General features: G+C 43.5%; 1 protein-coding gene across 1 annotated transcript; it reads right to left on the bottom strand.

The window, feature by feature from the left end:
• Positions 1–1,777: 1,777 nt before the first annotated feature.
• Positions 1,778–17,766, bottom strand: LOC105926203 (rhombotin-1). The gene is made up of 5 exons (XM_012862430.3): positions 17,293–17,766; positions 15,442–15,655; positions 4,160–4,285; positions 3,716–3,824; positions 1,778–2,292 (listed from the first exon to the last, which is right to left on the bottom strand). Exons 1-4 carry the CDS (start codon positions 17,312–17,314, stop codon positions 3,719–3,721), a joined length of 468 nt encoding a protein of 155 aa, XP_012717884.1. The 5' UTR covers positions 17,315–17,766; the 3' UTR covers positions 1,778–2,292; positions 3,716–3,718.
• Between the last annotated feature and the right edge of the window lie 350 nt (positions 17,767–18,116).

The raw sequence follows: 18,116 nt of genomic DNA, 5'->3' as shown, positions 1-18,116 counted from the left end.
GCAAACGAACGGCAATTACAGCGTCGTACCACCAGGGGGCGCCAACGGAGCGTGGTTTTAACTCACAGGCGACAGAGAACGTAAAGAGTAAAGTATTGTTCCAGTGGGAAATAATTGAAGCAACAAATAGCACTACAATCAGATGGGCCACAGCTCAGTGCACAAATGTTGCATTCTTTGCGCTATTCTGCCCTGAACTAGAGATAACATCAGCAGTGCCTTTATTTGGCTAAAGAGAAAAAAAAAAAAAGAAAAAAGACTGGACTGTTGCAATTTGCATGTTAAACATTAAGCAATAATTACAATTGAAAAAACGACTCCAAAGTTTCTTTTACAAAAACATAGTATAAATAGTTCAAAATGAACAAGGCTTCACATCTCACTGTATATCCGGTCTAGATTCTGGCTGTAATTTATGATCACGTGTGTGACTGTTTTTTTGTTTTTTTTCCCCCAAGGCCGAACTCTGAGAACCTCACAAGGTTTCAGGATAATTTGGCAACAATGAGCATACGGAAGGACCAGGGTGGACCGGAGGGGAAAGGTTTCATTATGAATACCAGCTACATTTCGCTGGAGCTGGAGCAGCAGAACAGCCGCATCATCTGCCACGGCACCCAGGAATGATCACCAAGGAGACAGAATGACGATGGGGCCGCTTGAACCAGCTGGCCCCGACGCAACTCCACGTGAAACATGGTCCTTTTTTTAATTAGAGAGAGCAAATGTGCCGTAGCAAATGTTGCACCAAACACAGCTCTGCACAAGTCACACAATCAAGTCCTGTTTCCTGTATATAGTTGTTGTTATAGGCCTTTCGTTGAATCATTCGCACCCCCGCTTGATTTTGGTTTAAGGTAATCTTTTAATTTTACCAGCAGGTTTCTTTTGACCGTGAGTAGCGTTTCAGAGTGATCCAGAAGAGACTATACTGCTTGTGGAGGATTAGGGTAATGGCAAGAAGGCGCTCCAATACCAAAGGCTTGGAACTAAATTGTCAAAAAAATAAAATAAATTCACAAATCTGGCAGTGGTATGAGTATTTTTGGGCTTAGCTGTATCAGTGGATACACGTGTCGCAACTGAAATATAAATGGATTTTTATCCAAGTTTAGGTTCTGAAAACGATCGTTTTCCTCGTCACCGCTTGTGACTCTGCCACACGTTACGCCCCATCATGGCTCAAACACGCAAGGGCAACTCCCTGCTTCCATTGCATCCGTATTATCCGGGGAAAAGATTTATCTGACTGGATGAAAATGCTTCAGACTCCAAAAAGGTGATCTTTCAGCACAATGTATGATAAAGAAAGGGGGAAAAAAATCCCGTAGCGTAGCCTCCTACTGCCAGATCCTATTACCCCACAAGACACCAGGTTACCAAGATGTTTACTTTGCAGGAACACCAGGCTTTACAGGGGGCCTTTTTTTGTGAGGAGGGGTGGTGGGGTCAAATCCCGCAATGGAAATTCATCATTTTTGGGTTCTGCTTTTTTTTTATATACACACTAATTAAACAGAAGACAGCCATGCAAAAATTATTTTCTATTTGACCTTTCCAACAGAATTTCATTCTTGCTTTAAGCACCTTCAAACAATCCTAAAACGTCTGCGGGTAATCTTTGAATTTCCTCACGTCGTGTATGATAAGCACAAATAAAAGGCAGACAAACTGTGATTTAATTACACTTTATTAAGCCCAGAAACAAAAAACAGCAGGGGAAACAGCTGGAATGTAATTAAGGCTGGGGTTGAAATCTTTAGAATCAAGTTTTTTGTTTTTTAGGTCTTATTCTATAATTATCATCATAATGTTGCTTGTCATGTGCGATCCAAAAGTGACAGCCAGGAGAATGTGGCAGTCAGAGGGCACTTAGAGCTCTTCTCCATTTGGCTAAACAGACGGATTCCTTACCCGACTGACTCATCCATCTGCGGCATCAGATTATTTTGAACTCATAAAAACAACAACAAAAAAAAAAAACAGCACTGATCCAGTTCACCGTCCATAATAAGCGTCGTGGGAAACATCCTCCGCACAGTTTCTCCAGTTTTGCTGACCCCGAGCTCATCTCATCAGAACGGTCAGTTTTTAGGGAGCTAACCATGCAGCTCTGTAACAAAGAGTTCAAACATCGGCTGCTGCGAATGTGTCCAATCTCAGATTTTTCTTCGTTTTTTTTTTTTTTTTTTTTTACATTCTTCAGAGTTCTGTTTGAAGCGAGAGGCTGATGAGCAGTGTGCTGCTGTGAGTTTCATGGTCCAGCTGGCCCACCGTGGTCCCTCTCCAGATCTGCAGTGAGAGAAGGAAATATAAAACACCCCCGGGTCACTTTGCAGAAGAAAAAAAAAAAGCCTTTTCTAGAGCACCAGATATGTGTTTTAATCCCCAGTCAACCTTATTTAAGAAACTTTTTTTAAAAGGGTAACCCTCCAGCAAATGCGAATGATGGTCTTGGAAAAGTGATAATCTTCCTATAAAACTCTGTGAAGTTTGTCAGCATTTCGTGATAGATCAACACAGATGAGTGCCGAATTATAGAGTGGAAGTAAAGGGACACACAGTTTTCCAAATGTTTTCCAAATTAAAACCCAAAAAGAAAGGTGGACATTCATATTTAGACCCCCCCCCCCCACACACACACACACACACACACACACACACACACACACACTCTAATACACCTTAATAAATCCTGAGCAACCGATTGCTTTCAGCATCCAAGTGGTAAAAAGGGTCCTTAAAAGGGTTTGAACACTAGTGAACACATATTAGGACAGGAAAGACAGCAAAACTGCAAACATGCCAAGGCATGGCGGGTACCTAAACTCACAGGCCAGGGAAGAGTGACATTAATAATTGAAATGTGAAAAAAACAACAAACAAAAGAAAGCAAGAAAACTAAATATTTTACAAAGCGCCATAAGAAGTCCTGTTTACAACCCATGTAAACCCTGACAGCAACAACCCTTCAGCCAAACATGGTGGCGAGAGCGTCATGCTGCGGGGATTGTTTCCTCCAGCAGCCACCAGGAAGCCGGGGGTTGCTGGGAAGATGGACGGGGCTAAATCCAGGACAAGCCTGGGAGGGAAAATCCTCTTAGATCTCAGTCTGAAGCAAAGGTTTTACAACGTCCCCAACAGACAGCCGGATAATAAAATGGTTTAGATCCCAACATTCCCATGTTTTAGAACGGCCTAGTCAAAGTCTAGCTCAAAATCACACCAAGAATCTGTGGCAAGCCTTAAAAACGAGTGTTTACCAACGCTCTACCAGTTTAACAGAGCTTCAGCTGTTTTGAAAATGTCCTGTCTCTAGATGCGCAAAGCTGGTACCCAAAAAAAACTACAACAGAAAAGTAATCAACAAGGGGTCTCTAAACACAAAGAAAACCAAGGAGTTTATTTGTTTGGGTCGTTTTTTTTGTTTGCCTTTGGTCAAACAAGTCAAAAGCGTGTTTCTCTTTATCTTTTCCGTTCACAATTATCCCATTTGTTCTAATCTTCCATTGCCTCCAAACCATTATTTCACAAATGGGGCCTTTGTCTCTAGGAGGACTTCCAGAGCAGTCGCTGGTGTGAAGTACCGTGTCCACATGTGCTCTTATTTGGGATGTGCTTGGAAAATCCACCACGGGGATATCTCACGCCTGGCTCGGTCCGAACTGTCAGCGCAGCTGCGTGGGACTAGGTTCCACTGTTATCAGAGCATTACCTCTTATTGCGGCTGTCTGTCTGAGCCTCCATTAAGATGGCCTCCTTCGTAGTCCAGCTGGCAGAGGATCATGTTGTTCTTGAGGAAAAACTTGTCTCCCACGCAGAATCTGCGGAGAGAGAAATAAAAACATGAGCTGGCTCCCGCCTCTCGCTGGACCTCGAACGAGCGGCGAGGTTCCCGCGGGAGTTTTCCAGGCGTAATTGCACGCTGCATACATCCACCGCTATTATAATCAGAAAATTAATCTTGCATAACCGTGGCCTGATTAACTATTCAAGTGTTAGACAAAGTCTTTAACCCTTCAAGCTGCTTTTTTTTTTTTTCCCTGAATGGATTTAATCAAGTTCTGATTACTCTGCACTAATAGTGTTCTCACCAGTGCACCTTCCAGATAAGTCGACTGAATTTGATCTCCCTGGCTAATTTATCCCCTAATCTTACCTCTGGCGGCAGAGCTGACAGGCGAAGCAGTCTAAATGGTAGACGTTGTCTCTGGCTCTCATCACCATCTCAAAGGCAGGGATCAGCTTACTGCAGGCGGCACAGTTCCCCGTCACCCCGAAGAGCCTGCAGAGGGAGAGAGGGCCGAAAGCAGGCCTTTTTAATGCGCGTGGATGCATTTCACCAAGGAGCCGCGGCGTTGGTGGAAAACACAACACAAGGTGGTTCGCAGAGGCGCTCCCAACTACTGGAACTTTTTCCTTTGTTTCTGACGTCACAACCAAAATGTTTAAACGGGAGAGGAGAGCGGAACGTAACGAACAATCATGGGAGGGAAATGAAAATTTGTTTAAATTTGCTTCACGTTTGTAACTCTCCCCCCCTCCCCCCACGTCCTTGTTTTAAATAGAAAGTGAAGACCTTGTCTTAACTTCTAATCATTTTTCACCATTTGTATGGCCTAACCATGACCCTAACCCTAAACCTAACATTTACCAGTATATACCCAACCCTGACCCTGATTGATACCTCGGTCTTAAACCTAACCACCTAACCCCCAGCCCCCATAAAGTGAGGATCAAAGAAGCGAGGACTTTGATGTCCTCACTTTACATCAAAGTCCCTCACCGCACGGGTAAAACGTGCAGAAAACGTTCTCGTTCAGCTGCAAGTACACCTTTACTTTGATTCTCCTAAATAAACTCTAGTGCGACCGAGCGTCTTTAGAAGGCAACCGAACAACATCCGCCTGTTACCTAATCCCACTGTTGATAAAGCTTTTCTGCGAAGGCCTTAAAGGTCCGTTAGAGGACGTCAGTGAAGCCGGTGCAGCTGGCAGAAATGCCAAGGAGGAAGCTGCAGAGTTCAAAGCATGGTCAGTATAGAAAGCTTTCAACGCCTCGCAGAGCTCTCTGTTCAATCCACCATCTGAAAATGGGAAGCGTGTAGGATAACTGCAAACCTTCAAAGCCTCTCTGTCCACATCAACCAACAGGTCCATGGTAACTCTGGAGGAGATGCAGAGATCCACAGCTTGGGGGCAGACACTTTTGCAGGACACAAATCTGGCCTTTATCAAAAAGTATCAAGAAGGAAGCAAGGAGAATTTGGCAGTTTGGTCTCATCTCTGGTCACATGAGATCAAAATTGAAAGTTTTTTTTTTTTTTTGGATAATCAGGATGGTAGCAGCATTGAGTGTCGTGCTGCTTGACAGGAGTGCGGTGTTTCACTCAATTGGGCTGAGCGACGGGCAGGGAGCTGCTCATGCCACCCTGTGCTTTGTGCCAGAGTTAATACACTTTTAAGCTTAGGCTCAGAGCGCTGTGATGAAGTCAAGAAATCTCAAACCAGAAACAACCTGGTGCATGTCCAAAAAGACCAAGATGGAGGAGACCCTAGGATAGCTCAGGGTAACCTAAGCCACTATAAGCTTTATCAAAAATTAAAGTTTTAAGCCTAGTCTTAAAAATAGACAGGGTGTCTGCCTCACGGACCAAAACTGGGAGTTGGTTCCACAGGAGAGGAGCCTGATAGCTAAAGGATCTGCCTCCCATTCTACTTTTAGAGACTCTAGGAACCACCAGCAGACCTGCAGTCTGAGAGCGAAGTGCTCTGTTAGGAACATACGGGGTAATCAGAGCTCTGATATATGATGGAGCTTGATTATTAAGGGCTTTATACGTTAGAAGGAGAATTTTAAATTCTATTCTTGATTTAACAGGAAGCCAATGAAGGGAAGCTAAAATTGGAGAAATATGATCCCTCTTGTTGATTTTCATCAGAACTCTTGCTGCAGCATTTTGAATCAGCTGAAGGCTTTGAACTGCAGTTTGTGGACTTCCTGATAGTAAAGAATTACAATAGTCCAGCCTTGAAGTAACAAATGCATGGACTAGTTTTTCAGCATCACTCCTGGACAGAATATTTCTAATTTTGCCGATATTCCTGAGGTGAAAAAAGGAAACTCTGGAAACCTGTTTAATATGGGATTTAAATGACATGTCTTGGTAAAAAAAATAACCTTTTTTTTGTCTCAGAGACCAATTTAATAGCATCCAGATGGAGTGACTAAAGTAAACAGTGTCTTTTCAGATTCTGGTCCAAAGAAGATCATTTCTGTCTGAAATTAAAGGCAGAGAATTTAGAGTCACCCAAGTGTTTATGCTTTTGTGACCTAAACAAGAAAAAGGCTTTGATTTGAAAGGACCCATTTAACTGTTACAGGAGATCTACTCTGTTGTGTTTCCCTACAATCAGTTAACTCTGCCCTCAGTGATTAGTTGGCTAGTTCTCCTCAGCGCTCTTCTCTCCTGCTTTCATTTCTAGCCCTGTGGGGACGCCTCCCATCTAAAAGAAGCCTCATGCTGTGGGGTTGGAAAAAAACACTCCAGAAAAAGGCGGATCCAGCAGATCCTGACATGAAACTTACAGTTTTTCTGCCTCAGCACACCTGAATAGATCCTTATATGAACGCATTCTGAGGTGATGTATGAACAATGTGGTCCTTCGAAGGCTGCCGTGCCAGAAGGCATGTTTAGAAAGTAAACAGGCCGTATTTTACAATGGCCTAGTCAAAGTCCAAACTTAGCTTCAACTGAAAACTTGTGGCAATACATGGAACTCAACGCTGACAGATGCTCTCCAAACAGCCTCAATAAACATCAGGTAGCTTACAGAGAAGAACGAGCAATAGTTTTATTTTCTAGACGGGCAGAGCTAGTAGAGATATACAGCCAAAGACTTTCTGCTGCAGTACATTTTTAATAATCTTGCAAACAACTTATTTTCTGGCTTGTCACAGCAAATCCTGTTCAAACTGAAGTTTGTGGCAGAAGCACGACAAATTATGGAAAACTTCCAAGGGTAGAAATACTTTTGCAGGGCACTAGGAAGAGTGTAAAAAGCCTGCTTGTGTGTCTCAGGGAGCAACACAGATGTTGCTAATCCGCCATTTCAAGATAACCATTAACTGCTTTACAGCGGTGATCTGCGTTTCTCCCAGATTACTCACGAGAGTCCTTTAATCACATCATCTGTATATGCGGCCAAGTGTGAGAAAAGATTTAAATCAACATCCAAATTGTAATTATGGGAACATGATAGGATGAGCTTCTCATAAAACGCAACTGCAGCCGCGTCATTAAAAAAAAACGCTGCAAACCATTAACTTTATTATCCACTCATCTTCCAAGATTGTCCCACTGCAGGTCGGAATGAAAGAGAAAACGGAACAATTCTGGAGCCTGGAAGTCAGAAGTGGTTCATGTTTGCACGTCCTGTCTTCAGGAGAACCTTTCGGCGCTGCCAACGCACCGACAAAGCTCCCATTGCTGTTAAACGGTAGCGCTAACTTACATGTGCTGGTAGGTGTTCTACTCTAGCACCTCATCATTTGCTGCTCGGATCGCTGCTCCAGCGCCCAGCAAAAGTATTCATACCCCTGGAAAATGTTCAGATTTTGTCAACCACAGCTTTTAATGTCCTTTAGTGGTATTTTATGAGCAAAAGTAGTTTGTACTTATATTTTGGCCCATGACTCAGTATCTTGCAGAGCCATGTTCCTAAATGTACTCTGCATTAACTCAAGCTGAGTCCGACTGAACCAAGACTCTCTGTTGTCAGCCATTTCTCCTTTGGATCGGGGTCTGGGTTTTGACTGGCCCATTCCATAACATGCTTTGATGGAAACTATTCCGCTGCAGCTCTGGCTTTTTGTTTAGGGTCTTTGATCTGTTGGAAGGTGATCCTCCTGCAGTCTGAAACTGTTTTATATTGTCTATTTGTTTGTTTGTCTCAGCTTTTTTTTTGCTCCAACCCTCCAGACCACTTAGATCTTCTGGCTCAGGTCTCCTCTGCTAATCCCCAGAACCAGAACCAGACCTGGAGGAGCAGCATTTAGTTCTTATGCTCCACTTATCTGGAACAAACAAACTCCCAGAAGACTGTAAAAGCGCTGAAAGCCTGAGTTCCTTTAAATCAAGGTGAAACACCAGTTTGTTTAGAGTTGCCTATGAATGGTAATGTTCTACTTAAGCTGTTGTAGTTCACTGAAACATCATTAGATCAGGTTTGTAGTTCAATTTAGCTTGACTTGCAGCAATACTTCTACAACAATGTGCTTTCTTGTGTTAGATTCCTTTTCTCATGTTCTGTTCATGAGCAGCACTTTGAATTGTCTTGTTTGTGAAACATGCTATACTAAAAAATTTGCCCTGTCTCCATCTATTTTTCCCCATCAACTCTGACCAGCTTTCCTGCCCTCCCCGGAAAATGCATCCCTACAGTGTCATGGTGCCACTACCATGTTTCACCATGGGGGGCTGTCTGTTCAGGGTCTGTCCATGCAGTGTTAGCATTTGGCACATAGTTAAAAGTTGTTGAGTTTTAGTCTCACCTGACCATCTGATTTGTGCTGTGTATAAATAACAATAAATCCAGTCAACAAATTCTCCCACCTGAGCTGTCAACTTCTGCAGCTCCTCCAGAGTTATAATCAGACTCTTTTACGCTTTTCTAATCAATGCCTTCCTCATCCCTGAACTTTTTTTTTTTTTTTTTTTTTACAAATGTTCAAACCAGTGAAGGTGTGTTCACACCAAACTCCAAAAAGATTAACAGAGCAAGTGATTTCACGTACATTTACCCTATGGAAAGGCGCAATCAGGAGCAAAAAAAAAACGGTCGGCGATGCGAGTGACGCGTTTCAAGCGATGCTAATGGTGCAAATTGGGCGAATAGCTGGAAGGGAAACTGTGAACAGACGCAATATTTGGCTCAAGTTCAACAATCTGAACTTTTCTGTCCATCTGTGTTGCATCGAGGGTCGTCCTCGTCCATTTATTTAAGCGTGACAATGTTTTCTATATGTTACATTTTTAGACCAACATATTTCTATTGAGCGATGATGGATTTTGCTGACTGAGGACAGATGGACAGGCCTCTGCAGCGGAGATACGGGGTCCTGGACAGACGGACGTACCGCTGGAAGCGACCATAATCCAGACGCAGCTTTGTCTCTACGCGAATTGTGAGAGACAACATGTCAAGCGACCGGCGGCGCTTGTTAGGTGTGAGCGTACCTTCAGAAAAAAAAAGGGGGGGGGGGGGTCTGAATACAAACACATGCCAAACTTTCCCCATTGTTGTGTGTAAGCGACATTTAAACAGCATGTCCTATTCCACCTGAATCTCTGCGGCTGCACCGTGACCAACGTTCAGGGGGCAGAAATACTTTTACTTTCAGCCTCTGTCTTACTCCTCTGTAACCATGAAAGGTATTCCTTGCGATACTACGGCGTGGGCATGTTTTATTTATGTCTGATTTTAGTCAGAAACAGCTGGCCAGAAATCTTGCGGTTGGGAACTCTTTTTCCAGCGGGGGTATATGGTGTGATTAAAGGCCCAGCAAAGCAGCCAGCAAGCCTGGAATCAAATGAGCACGCTCCCATATTTTAACAATGTTGTTCCTGCTCTGCCAGCAATTTGCGAAGACAGAACTCAAACGTTATTTTCCTACCCTCACCGACGCGCCGCTCCCTCAGATACGCGGCTTCACAGTACTGAGGGTAAAGCTTTTCATGACTTCGCTTTATCAGCTGATATTACCTCTGTGTAAAACTGTCAAGGTTTACATCTAAATGTAACGTGGAAAAGCGCCAGATTCTAACGTTTTCTTTTCCAGCAAAAGCTGAAACTACCTGGGATCTAAATCCGTACGGTTTTAAATCGTCTTATTCTGGCCAACTGCAGCTGGCCTCACCTCTCATTCACCTCCGACAGAACGAACAAACAGACTCCCTCAGAGCCTAGCACGCATGAAGACAAGTGGCCACGGCTAATTTCCATATTCCATTAGAGGCCACATTTTAAAAAATGGAGGTTAGGGAGAAAGCATTTTGAGGAAAAAAAAAAAATCCGTGGAGCCAGAGAGAGAGAGAGAGAGAAAAGAATGGAGAATTTGTATCCCACAGCCCGAGACAACAAATGAAAAACGTCATTAAACGAGTGACTAACGCGGGAACAAAAGCAAGCCCTAATTACCAGAATGTTCTGATCTAACGAGCGTGAGTCCTTCACAAGCACCTGGTGGGGTTTTTTTTTCCTTCTCCTTAACGAGGCTACGAAGCTCAATGCTAATTCTCCACTAATGGTCCAATTAAAAGAAATCACATGGTTTTAATCCAGCTCTTCAAAGGCTTTTGGTCTGCACCCTTGCAATGATGAGGGAAACAGGAGGCAATCTAGCCAATTTAACTGTCAAAAGGGGTTTTGGTCTCCTAAGTGCAGCGCGGCTAATGAGCGACTTAGCTCCCAACGAAATCCAGCTGGATTGTACACGAGACTAACACATGAGTTCTGCATCGGGGCTGAGAAATCAGGAGTGCTGCTGCTGAACCCGACACCGCATGTCGCTGATATATAGCCAAGAAATGATTCGGGGTGTAACTTTCAGATCAGCCAATGTTATAAAATTTAAATCCTAGATTAGAGTGGAAGGTAGAAAGGTACCGTTGTGTTCAGCCACCGTAGTCCGTCCTTCAACAGGGTTTGAATGATTATACAGCATAAAAAATTGACAGATTTTGAAAAAAAAAATTTAATAAATAACAGGAACTGGGGGCATACAATTGAATTTTTGTAGATTTTTTTCCCACTTAACACATAATCAAAGTTATATAAACACGTGTCAGTATTTGCATGCATTTCCACTGGTATTTTGTTAACTGTTCCTTAGCAGGTTGCTTCTCCCCTTGATGCTGTATGCAGGCATCAAAGTGTTTGGCTGGATGTCTGTTCGTCCTTCTTGATAGATGAGAGGGAGCACTGCAAAAAGGGAACTAAAAGTGAGTGAAAATTTCTTGAAATTAGTATATTTTTCTCTGATTTGAGGAGCTAAATAAGATTATTTGCCAATTGAATGAGCATTTTTACCCCTAAAATAAGATGATTAGATATCCTGCACTTGAAATAAGATGATGGACATGAATTGCTCTTATTTTAAGTGCAAAAATCTTATTCCATTGGCAAATAGTCTTATTTACCCGCTCTAATCAAGGAAAAATACACTAATTTCAAGAAAATTTCACTTAATTCTAGTTCCCTTTTTGTAGTGAGTTAATCGGAATCTAGTTTCCTGAAATGGACCTGGCTTAAACATAAGGCTTTGCAGAGGTCATTTCAGAAGCCTAAAGCGACGCCTTATCCTTAAACAGTATTTAACTGCGCTTCGACACAGATAATTTGCGACGGGCAATTTTAGCAATCAAGTTAGATGAATCGTTTGAGGAATCGTTTGAGCCTTGGAGAAAACCCACTACACTGCTCTTCTTCGATACAATCACCATTCCGCTTACGAAGATAGCTGACAAAATCCTCAGCCACGTAAAAGGAATACACCACTGTTATTCTTTTAGTTACCAGCAGGATGGTTGCAGACAGTGAGGGTTGTAGACCAAATTTAGCAGGGGGGGCCAGGGTGGGGCCAGTGTTTTTTCACAGGGGCACAGAACAAAAGATTGGGGGGGGGGGGGGGGGGGGGAACTTAACAGGTCAACATTTTATCATTTAATATATTAAGTAAGCCAAAGAGCCAATTGTGGCTCTGGAAGACCCCCTCTGCAGATCCCTGATCTCTTCTCAATACAGCGGGAGCTTAACGTGAAACAGCTTAATTTTGAATTATTGTTAGTTTTTTATATTTATTTTTTAATTATTTTGTTATTTTATTATTGGGTAAAAACATAAACGAAAAAAATACAACAGATCCAAATGACCAGTCAGTCACGGTATCTTTGTCAGAATTTATCATCCTAAGAAATGTAATATCATGTTTTTAGTACAGGGGCCATAACAGTTCCACAGGGGCACAGGCCCCTGTTGGCCCCTGTCTAGAACCGCCCCTGGTTGCAGAGGAGCTCGAATCTGCAGCTTGTAGGTGCGTCTTTGCTCTATCTGCTGTTTTACAACCAAAGCAAAGCATTGAGCAGCAAAAGACACCGCAGTGTAAACATGATGGTTTAAAGGGTTGGAGCTTGACCCTTGATTTGATATCTTTACATATAAAGCTAAGCCAAAATCAGTTATCGGCACGGTCAAGGTTAAACCGAGGGCTTAGCATCAGCCCAAATTACCAGTGTGGATCCTCCCAAGCTGCTGTTTATTCTCTGCATAACAACCAAAGTTTACACCTAAAAACACGTAAAGTGTGTTCCCCTAAAAACAGATGGCAGTTAAATGAAGCCAATACGAGGTTTTTGTTTTTACGACGTTCCCCATTGAAAAATACACCTCAATCAGATGGAAGTGCCCACAAATGTTAGCTCCACCCATTCTTTCCCAACGCGGCCCAAGTAGCGGGGATGCCCGAGGAAAAACAGAAGACACGCCACAGATGTGTCTAATCCTCTGAACAGGAAGATGTCCCGCAGAAGTCATTTCCAATCCACACCTCCTCAGGTTACGTGCAGCTGATTTTGAACACATTCCCACTCCCAACACGTCAAATACGGCCGTGTCGGGCAAGTTGGTGATTCTGATGGCTCAGATTGTGATTCATGACCAGCCGGAAACAATCTGGAGAGGAGCTCAGTTTAACAGAGCTGCTCGGTGAAAGAGGCTAGTGCCACTGGTGTTCAAGAAAGTTTCCCTTCATGGGAAGTTGGAGCTTTTCTTAGTTCCTGGACATCCATAACAATTATTCTTACATTTGAGGAGGACATTTTGTATTTTTTTTCAGTTCTTGGCATTGTGGCGACTTAAACAAAACCGCTTGTTGTTTTTTTAAAACAGGAATAAACAAACTTTCTCAGCTTGTCTCAGTCTACAGTGGTCCTTCTTAGACTTTCACCGAGTTCCTTTAACTTTCCCATTGTTTTGACCATTGGTCAATCCAATCAGTCCTGTCAGAGAAATGGTGGTGAATGGAAACTACCATGTGCAAGCAATCATCATCAGCACTTAGAAGTTAATAAGCCTTGGCCTTTTCAAGTTAAACACATTGTAGAGCCATCAGCACCGCCGTTTAAGAGTTACAGGGATGTAAGGCTATGTATATATCTGAGTGTATTAGAGAAAATATAGAGTGTTTTTCTTTTTTAATCGAGTTGTTACTTGTTCATTACGCACAACAACTCTTCAAATGAATTTCTGACATTCATTCGGTTTGCTAGTCAGGTATTTGACAAATCTTGTAAAAACAAAAAACCTATAGCCAGAAGATTCTTAGCTTAGCACAGCTCAGTCAGAGAGAGTAGGCTACGCAAATTATCTTTTGGTCATAAACTTGGTCAAAGATAGAAAGCGTAGGCCTGACACAGCTAGCTAAATAAAAACGAAACCTCTGTTACGAAACCCCCTCTCTCAACGTGGGGGATTTCTGCATTAAACTGGCCTTATTTGTTAAGTAACTTACAAGTCCAGAATTTCCCTGAAAATTTCCAAACGAAGTATTTATCGTAGTTTCTACTGTTACTATCGTCGTTCCATGCTATGCTAAAAAGCTCCTATATACTTATATATTTTTGGCAAGAAAGCTAAAAAGTATTTTTTTTTTAGAGCTTTCCACTGACATGCTAAAGGAGATGCCACAATTTTAATTTAATAGTTCTAGGTTTTCTTTTCTTTTATTGTCTGAAAGGAAAAAAATAAACTGCAAGGGTTTAGCTTCACTCAGTTAATCACATTCTACTTTGTAAAAACATTAAATATATAACCAAGTTAGCTTAGTACTGTTTAAAGTTAGCCAAAACTAAAACCTCCAAGACTACAATAGCTACCAAAACGTGAACCTTGAACGCATACATTCTCTGAAACCTACACAGATTTGCTTTTTGTGTTCTTTAATGTTTTTGCTCCACGCTTCACTCGCTCCCACGAAGACATCTGACGGTGTCTTAATGTAGTTAAAATGTGTTAAAGGTTTACCAAATCGACTAGCCAAGTCTCACTTTCAATATGTTCATTTAGGCTAAATTTGGCCATAAAAAGTCAAATCTTCAACACGTGTCTCTGTACTAAATACAGACAAGAAGTGGCTGACCTTAGGCAGCATAACAAAGAGGTCCATGGGCCTCTTATCTCTCACTCCAATAGGGGTTTCATCTGCAGTGATGCGGGTGCTTCTCTGGTCCATTGTAGTGAAGAAAGAGCTGAGCCACAAAGCAAAGCTCTCGTTCTACATTGAGGAATGGATCAAGACGAAAGAACGAGATCCTGGATACAAGCGGACGAACCGAGCTTCCTTCGGTTCGTCACCCTTTGAGACAGGGCGAGAAGCTCAAAGGAGAGCCGCTGCAGGGCGTGCTCCGATGGCGCAGGGGTGGTGAGCATGACCCACGTACGGAGGCCTTAGTCCTGAGGTTCTTTACAGCATGTCTTACCCCCTCCCTCAAACTCCCTTTCCTGTCCGCCTGCTTTGAGAAAAAAGAGCCAATAGTGTTGTAAAAACCCATAAAAAGAATATTAAAAAAAGGGGGAAAAGTAGAGCCACTGCTTCTCCACATCGATAGGAGCCAGTTGAGATGGTTTGGGCATCGGATGTGTCCCACTGGGAGGAGACCCTGGGGAAGACTATATATCCTGTCTGGCCTGGGAACACCTCAGGATCCTGGACCCGATCTCGGATAAGCGGAAGACGACGGGTCGACGCGCGTCTCATTACTTATCCTTTTTGGAAGAAAGTTCTTTTTCTCCCCTCATATTTTACAAAGAACCCCACAACATCTTATCTAAACACCCCTTTTTCTTTTTCTTTCATTGTCTGCAAAAAATATCAAGCAGATGAAAGCTTTCATAACTCGTTTTAAAAACAAGGGTGAGTCTAGGAAAAAGCACCGACCCCACAGTTCTGGCTTCACTCTACATTTCCTGACAATGACTCAAATCATACTAAAAGGTCAGCAGCTTGTCTCTTCTGTTCCTGCATTCATTCTTCCAACGGCGTAAGCCTGCTGCTGACTGCTGCATGGTGTCAGTTCTCCCACAGCCCTGAACCCTAAAGCTAGTTTATGTGTTGAAGAATGTAAAATTGTTGCCGTACGATCCGCGCAACGCCACGGCAAAGAATCACAAGGGGGGGGGACCACAAAAAAAATAACGTCGCTGATTCATTAAGACCGGCGGATAAATGATTGGTCAATATTTGGAGCGTTAATCGGCAAATCTTTGTAGCAGAATCTAGACTTAATCTCATTCAGGGCTTTAGCTGACAGTGCTTTCAGGAATGATTTAAGCATAAAGCGGATGGTGCAGTCAGTCGATTTGTTCTCACACGTGGAAGCCATACCTCAGGTAGTCTCTGCGGCAGAGGATGAGGTTCGCCCGGGTGTACAGGGTGGAGCCCACCCGGCCCAGGCGGCAGTCGCAGCAGGCGCACTTCAGACAGTCCTCGTGCCAGAACCTGTCCAACGCCTGCAGCATGAAGCGGTCCCGGATCTTCCTGTTGCAGCCGGCGCAGCCTCTCGGCTTCTCTCTGGACTGGAGGGGAACGACAGAAACACCTGAAATGAAACAAAAAGAATGACCAAAATGAGACTTTTCCAAAGTCCCTGGTTTTGAACCTTTTGGTAATGAACATCGGTAAGCTCAGTTGCAGCATTTCCCAGTTTAGGCGTCACGTGAACCCTGGTGAGACACCTGTTTTTCCATTTTGCAAATGTTGTTTTAAAGCATTTGCTGCATCAAAAAAAAAAGTTTCATTTAAACTTTTTAGCGTCGGGATTTGATGAAACATTTGTATCCCTTGCAGTTTGTTCACATTTTGCCAAGCTTAAAACTATTTGGTCTGGGTTTTATGTGACAGACCAACACGAGGTGGCACGTCGTTTCCTTTTAAACACATGAAAATCAGAAAGACATGGCATGCATATGAGTTCAGAGCCCCCTTTGCTTTGATACCCCTCAATAAACTGGGGAGCAGCTGCCTTGAGAAGTTCTCGTGTGTGTAATCTAACATCGGTCCAAGTCCTGCTGTTTTGCCAAGGCCTCAGAGGTTTATTAGAAAACGTTAGCAGAGAGCGTCGCAACGGCCCAGAGATGAAGTTCTGAAGTAGTTTCAAGAAGGGTTAGGTTGTAAAACAATGTCTCAAGTTTGGAACATCCCAGAGAAAAATGTGAAATCCATCATCTGAAAACTGAGAGACGGTGGCACAACGTCAAGACTGCAAAGACATGAACTAAACTACCTGGTGGGTCAAGGAGTGCATTTAGGGAGCCACCCAGGTGGTAACTCTGAAGAAACTGGAGAGATCAACAACTTAAGCGGAAGAATCAGTCGGTAGGGCAGCTCTTGGTTGTGCTCTCCACAAATCCAGCCTTTATAAAGGAGTTGGAAGAGACACTTGATGCAAAGCGCAGCCCACCACCCTGAACACACCGTGCCCATGGCCGTCATGGAGGTGGCAGCCTCATGCTGGGCGGGGGGAGGCTTTTCTTTAGCAGGAAACCTGGAAGAAAACCTGATAGAGGCTGTAATAGACCTGAGACTTTACTTCCACTTTCTGCAGGATAACACTTGTGTACTTACAGCCACAGCTACAGCTTTGGATCAAGGCATATTCACCTGATAGAATGGCCTAGTCAAAGCCCAGGCCGAAATCTAATTAGGAAATCGTAGCAAGACTTGAAAAGTGATGTTTGCAGACGCCGTCCAGCCAACCTGACGAAGTTTTAGCTAGTTTCCAAAGAAGAACAGGTGAATGTGTCAGCTTCTACATGTGCAAAGCTGATAGATTGGCCGCCATCCACTTCTTATTACACTTTTCATCCGTCTTCAGCCGGAAAAACCCAACACTATACAGAAGTGCACTGCTGAGGACAAAGTGTTGAGGCGTTGCAGGCACACCTGTTTATTCTGAGTCAGCCTTTCATTGCTTTCTTATATTTAGTAATTCATTACACACAACAGAAAATTCAACTGCACATCACATGCTGTCCAGCACAATTCTTTAAAAAAAAAGTACGAGTGAAGAGTTGTGCCAACAAATAGCCTAAGAGCTTTTTTAGATATACAAAACATGAAGATCTCAGCAGATAAACTGCATTTCCACTGGCCTACCCCCAGAGTATCCAGTTACTCCACTTGAAATCCACATGCAGCACATCCCAGTTCAAAAAGAACGCATCCCACTATACTCACTCTCCTCCTTGTCCAGCACCATCCTTCAGGGAGAAAAGGCTACAGTCCAACAAGAACCGAAGAACTACCAGCACTTCTTCTTCTTCTTCTCCTCCTCCTCCTCCTCCTCCTCCTCCTCCCGCCTGCTAAATAACAGCGATAACCAACACAGACAGCCTCGGAGCGGAATGTAAATGACCGCGATCAGCCTGGAGTCGCTCAAACTTCGGCTCTGCTCCTCATTGTCCCCCGGAGAAAGGCAAAGGGAGAGAGAGAGAGAAACGGCCGATCTTCACTGTGACCAATAAAAAAGAGCCCGTGGATGGATGACAGATGACGTTCCCGAGTGTCACCTCTTCTGCGGGGGGAGATGACCTCGAATCGAGAGCGTGTCTTGGCTGATGTCAGGGCTTAAGTATGTCTGGATCTGCACGGACGGCGGCTGTCCGTCCCCTTCAGCGCTGTGAGCCCTTCTGCACAGACCCAGCCTCTGCTCTGCTCTGCACCGCTCTCTCTCTCTCTCTCTCTCTCTCTCTCTCTCTCTCTCTCTCTCGCTCGCTCTCTCTCTCGCTGCAAAAGAAGAAAGGGGGAAAAAAACTTCCACTGTCAAATGTTTTTTTTTTTTCTTCCTCTTTTTTTTTTCCAGCTCCTGTGTGCTAATTATATAAAGTCATTATGCTTAGATCTGATAGGAACCGCCCCTCCCTCTTGGAATCAATTATTCAATACCCAGTCACCCACACCGGGACAGCCCGGGCCTGAGGTGTTTTAGAATGAGCTTTATTCTACTCCAAGGACACCAATTATCTCCGGGCTGCCCTGTAGTCCAAGCTGGGGGCTTTTCA

The sequence above is a fragment of the Fundulus heteroclitus genome, chromosome 2 (assembly GCF_011125445.2).
Source record: "Fundulus heteroclitus isolate FHET01 chromosome 2, MU-UCD_Fhet_4.1, whole genome shotgun sequence".
In the NCBI taxonomy this organism is placed as follows: domain Eukaryota; kingdom Metazoa; phylum Chordata; class Actinopteri; order Cyprinodontiformes; family Fundulidae; genus Fundulus; species Fundulus heteroclitus.
Note: the sequence above shows the minus strand (reverse complement) of the source record. Positions and strands in the feature narration are given on the sequence as shown.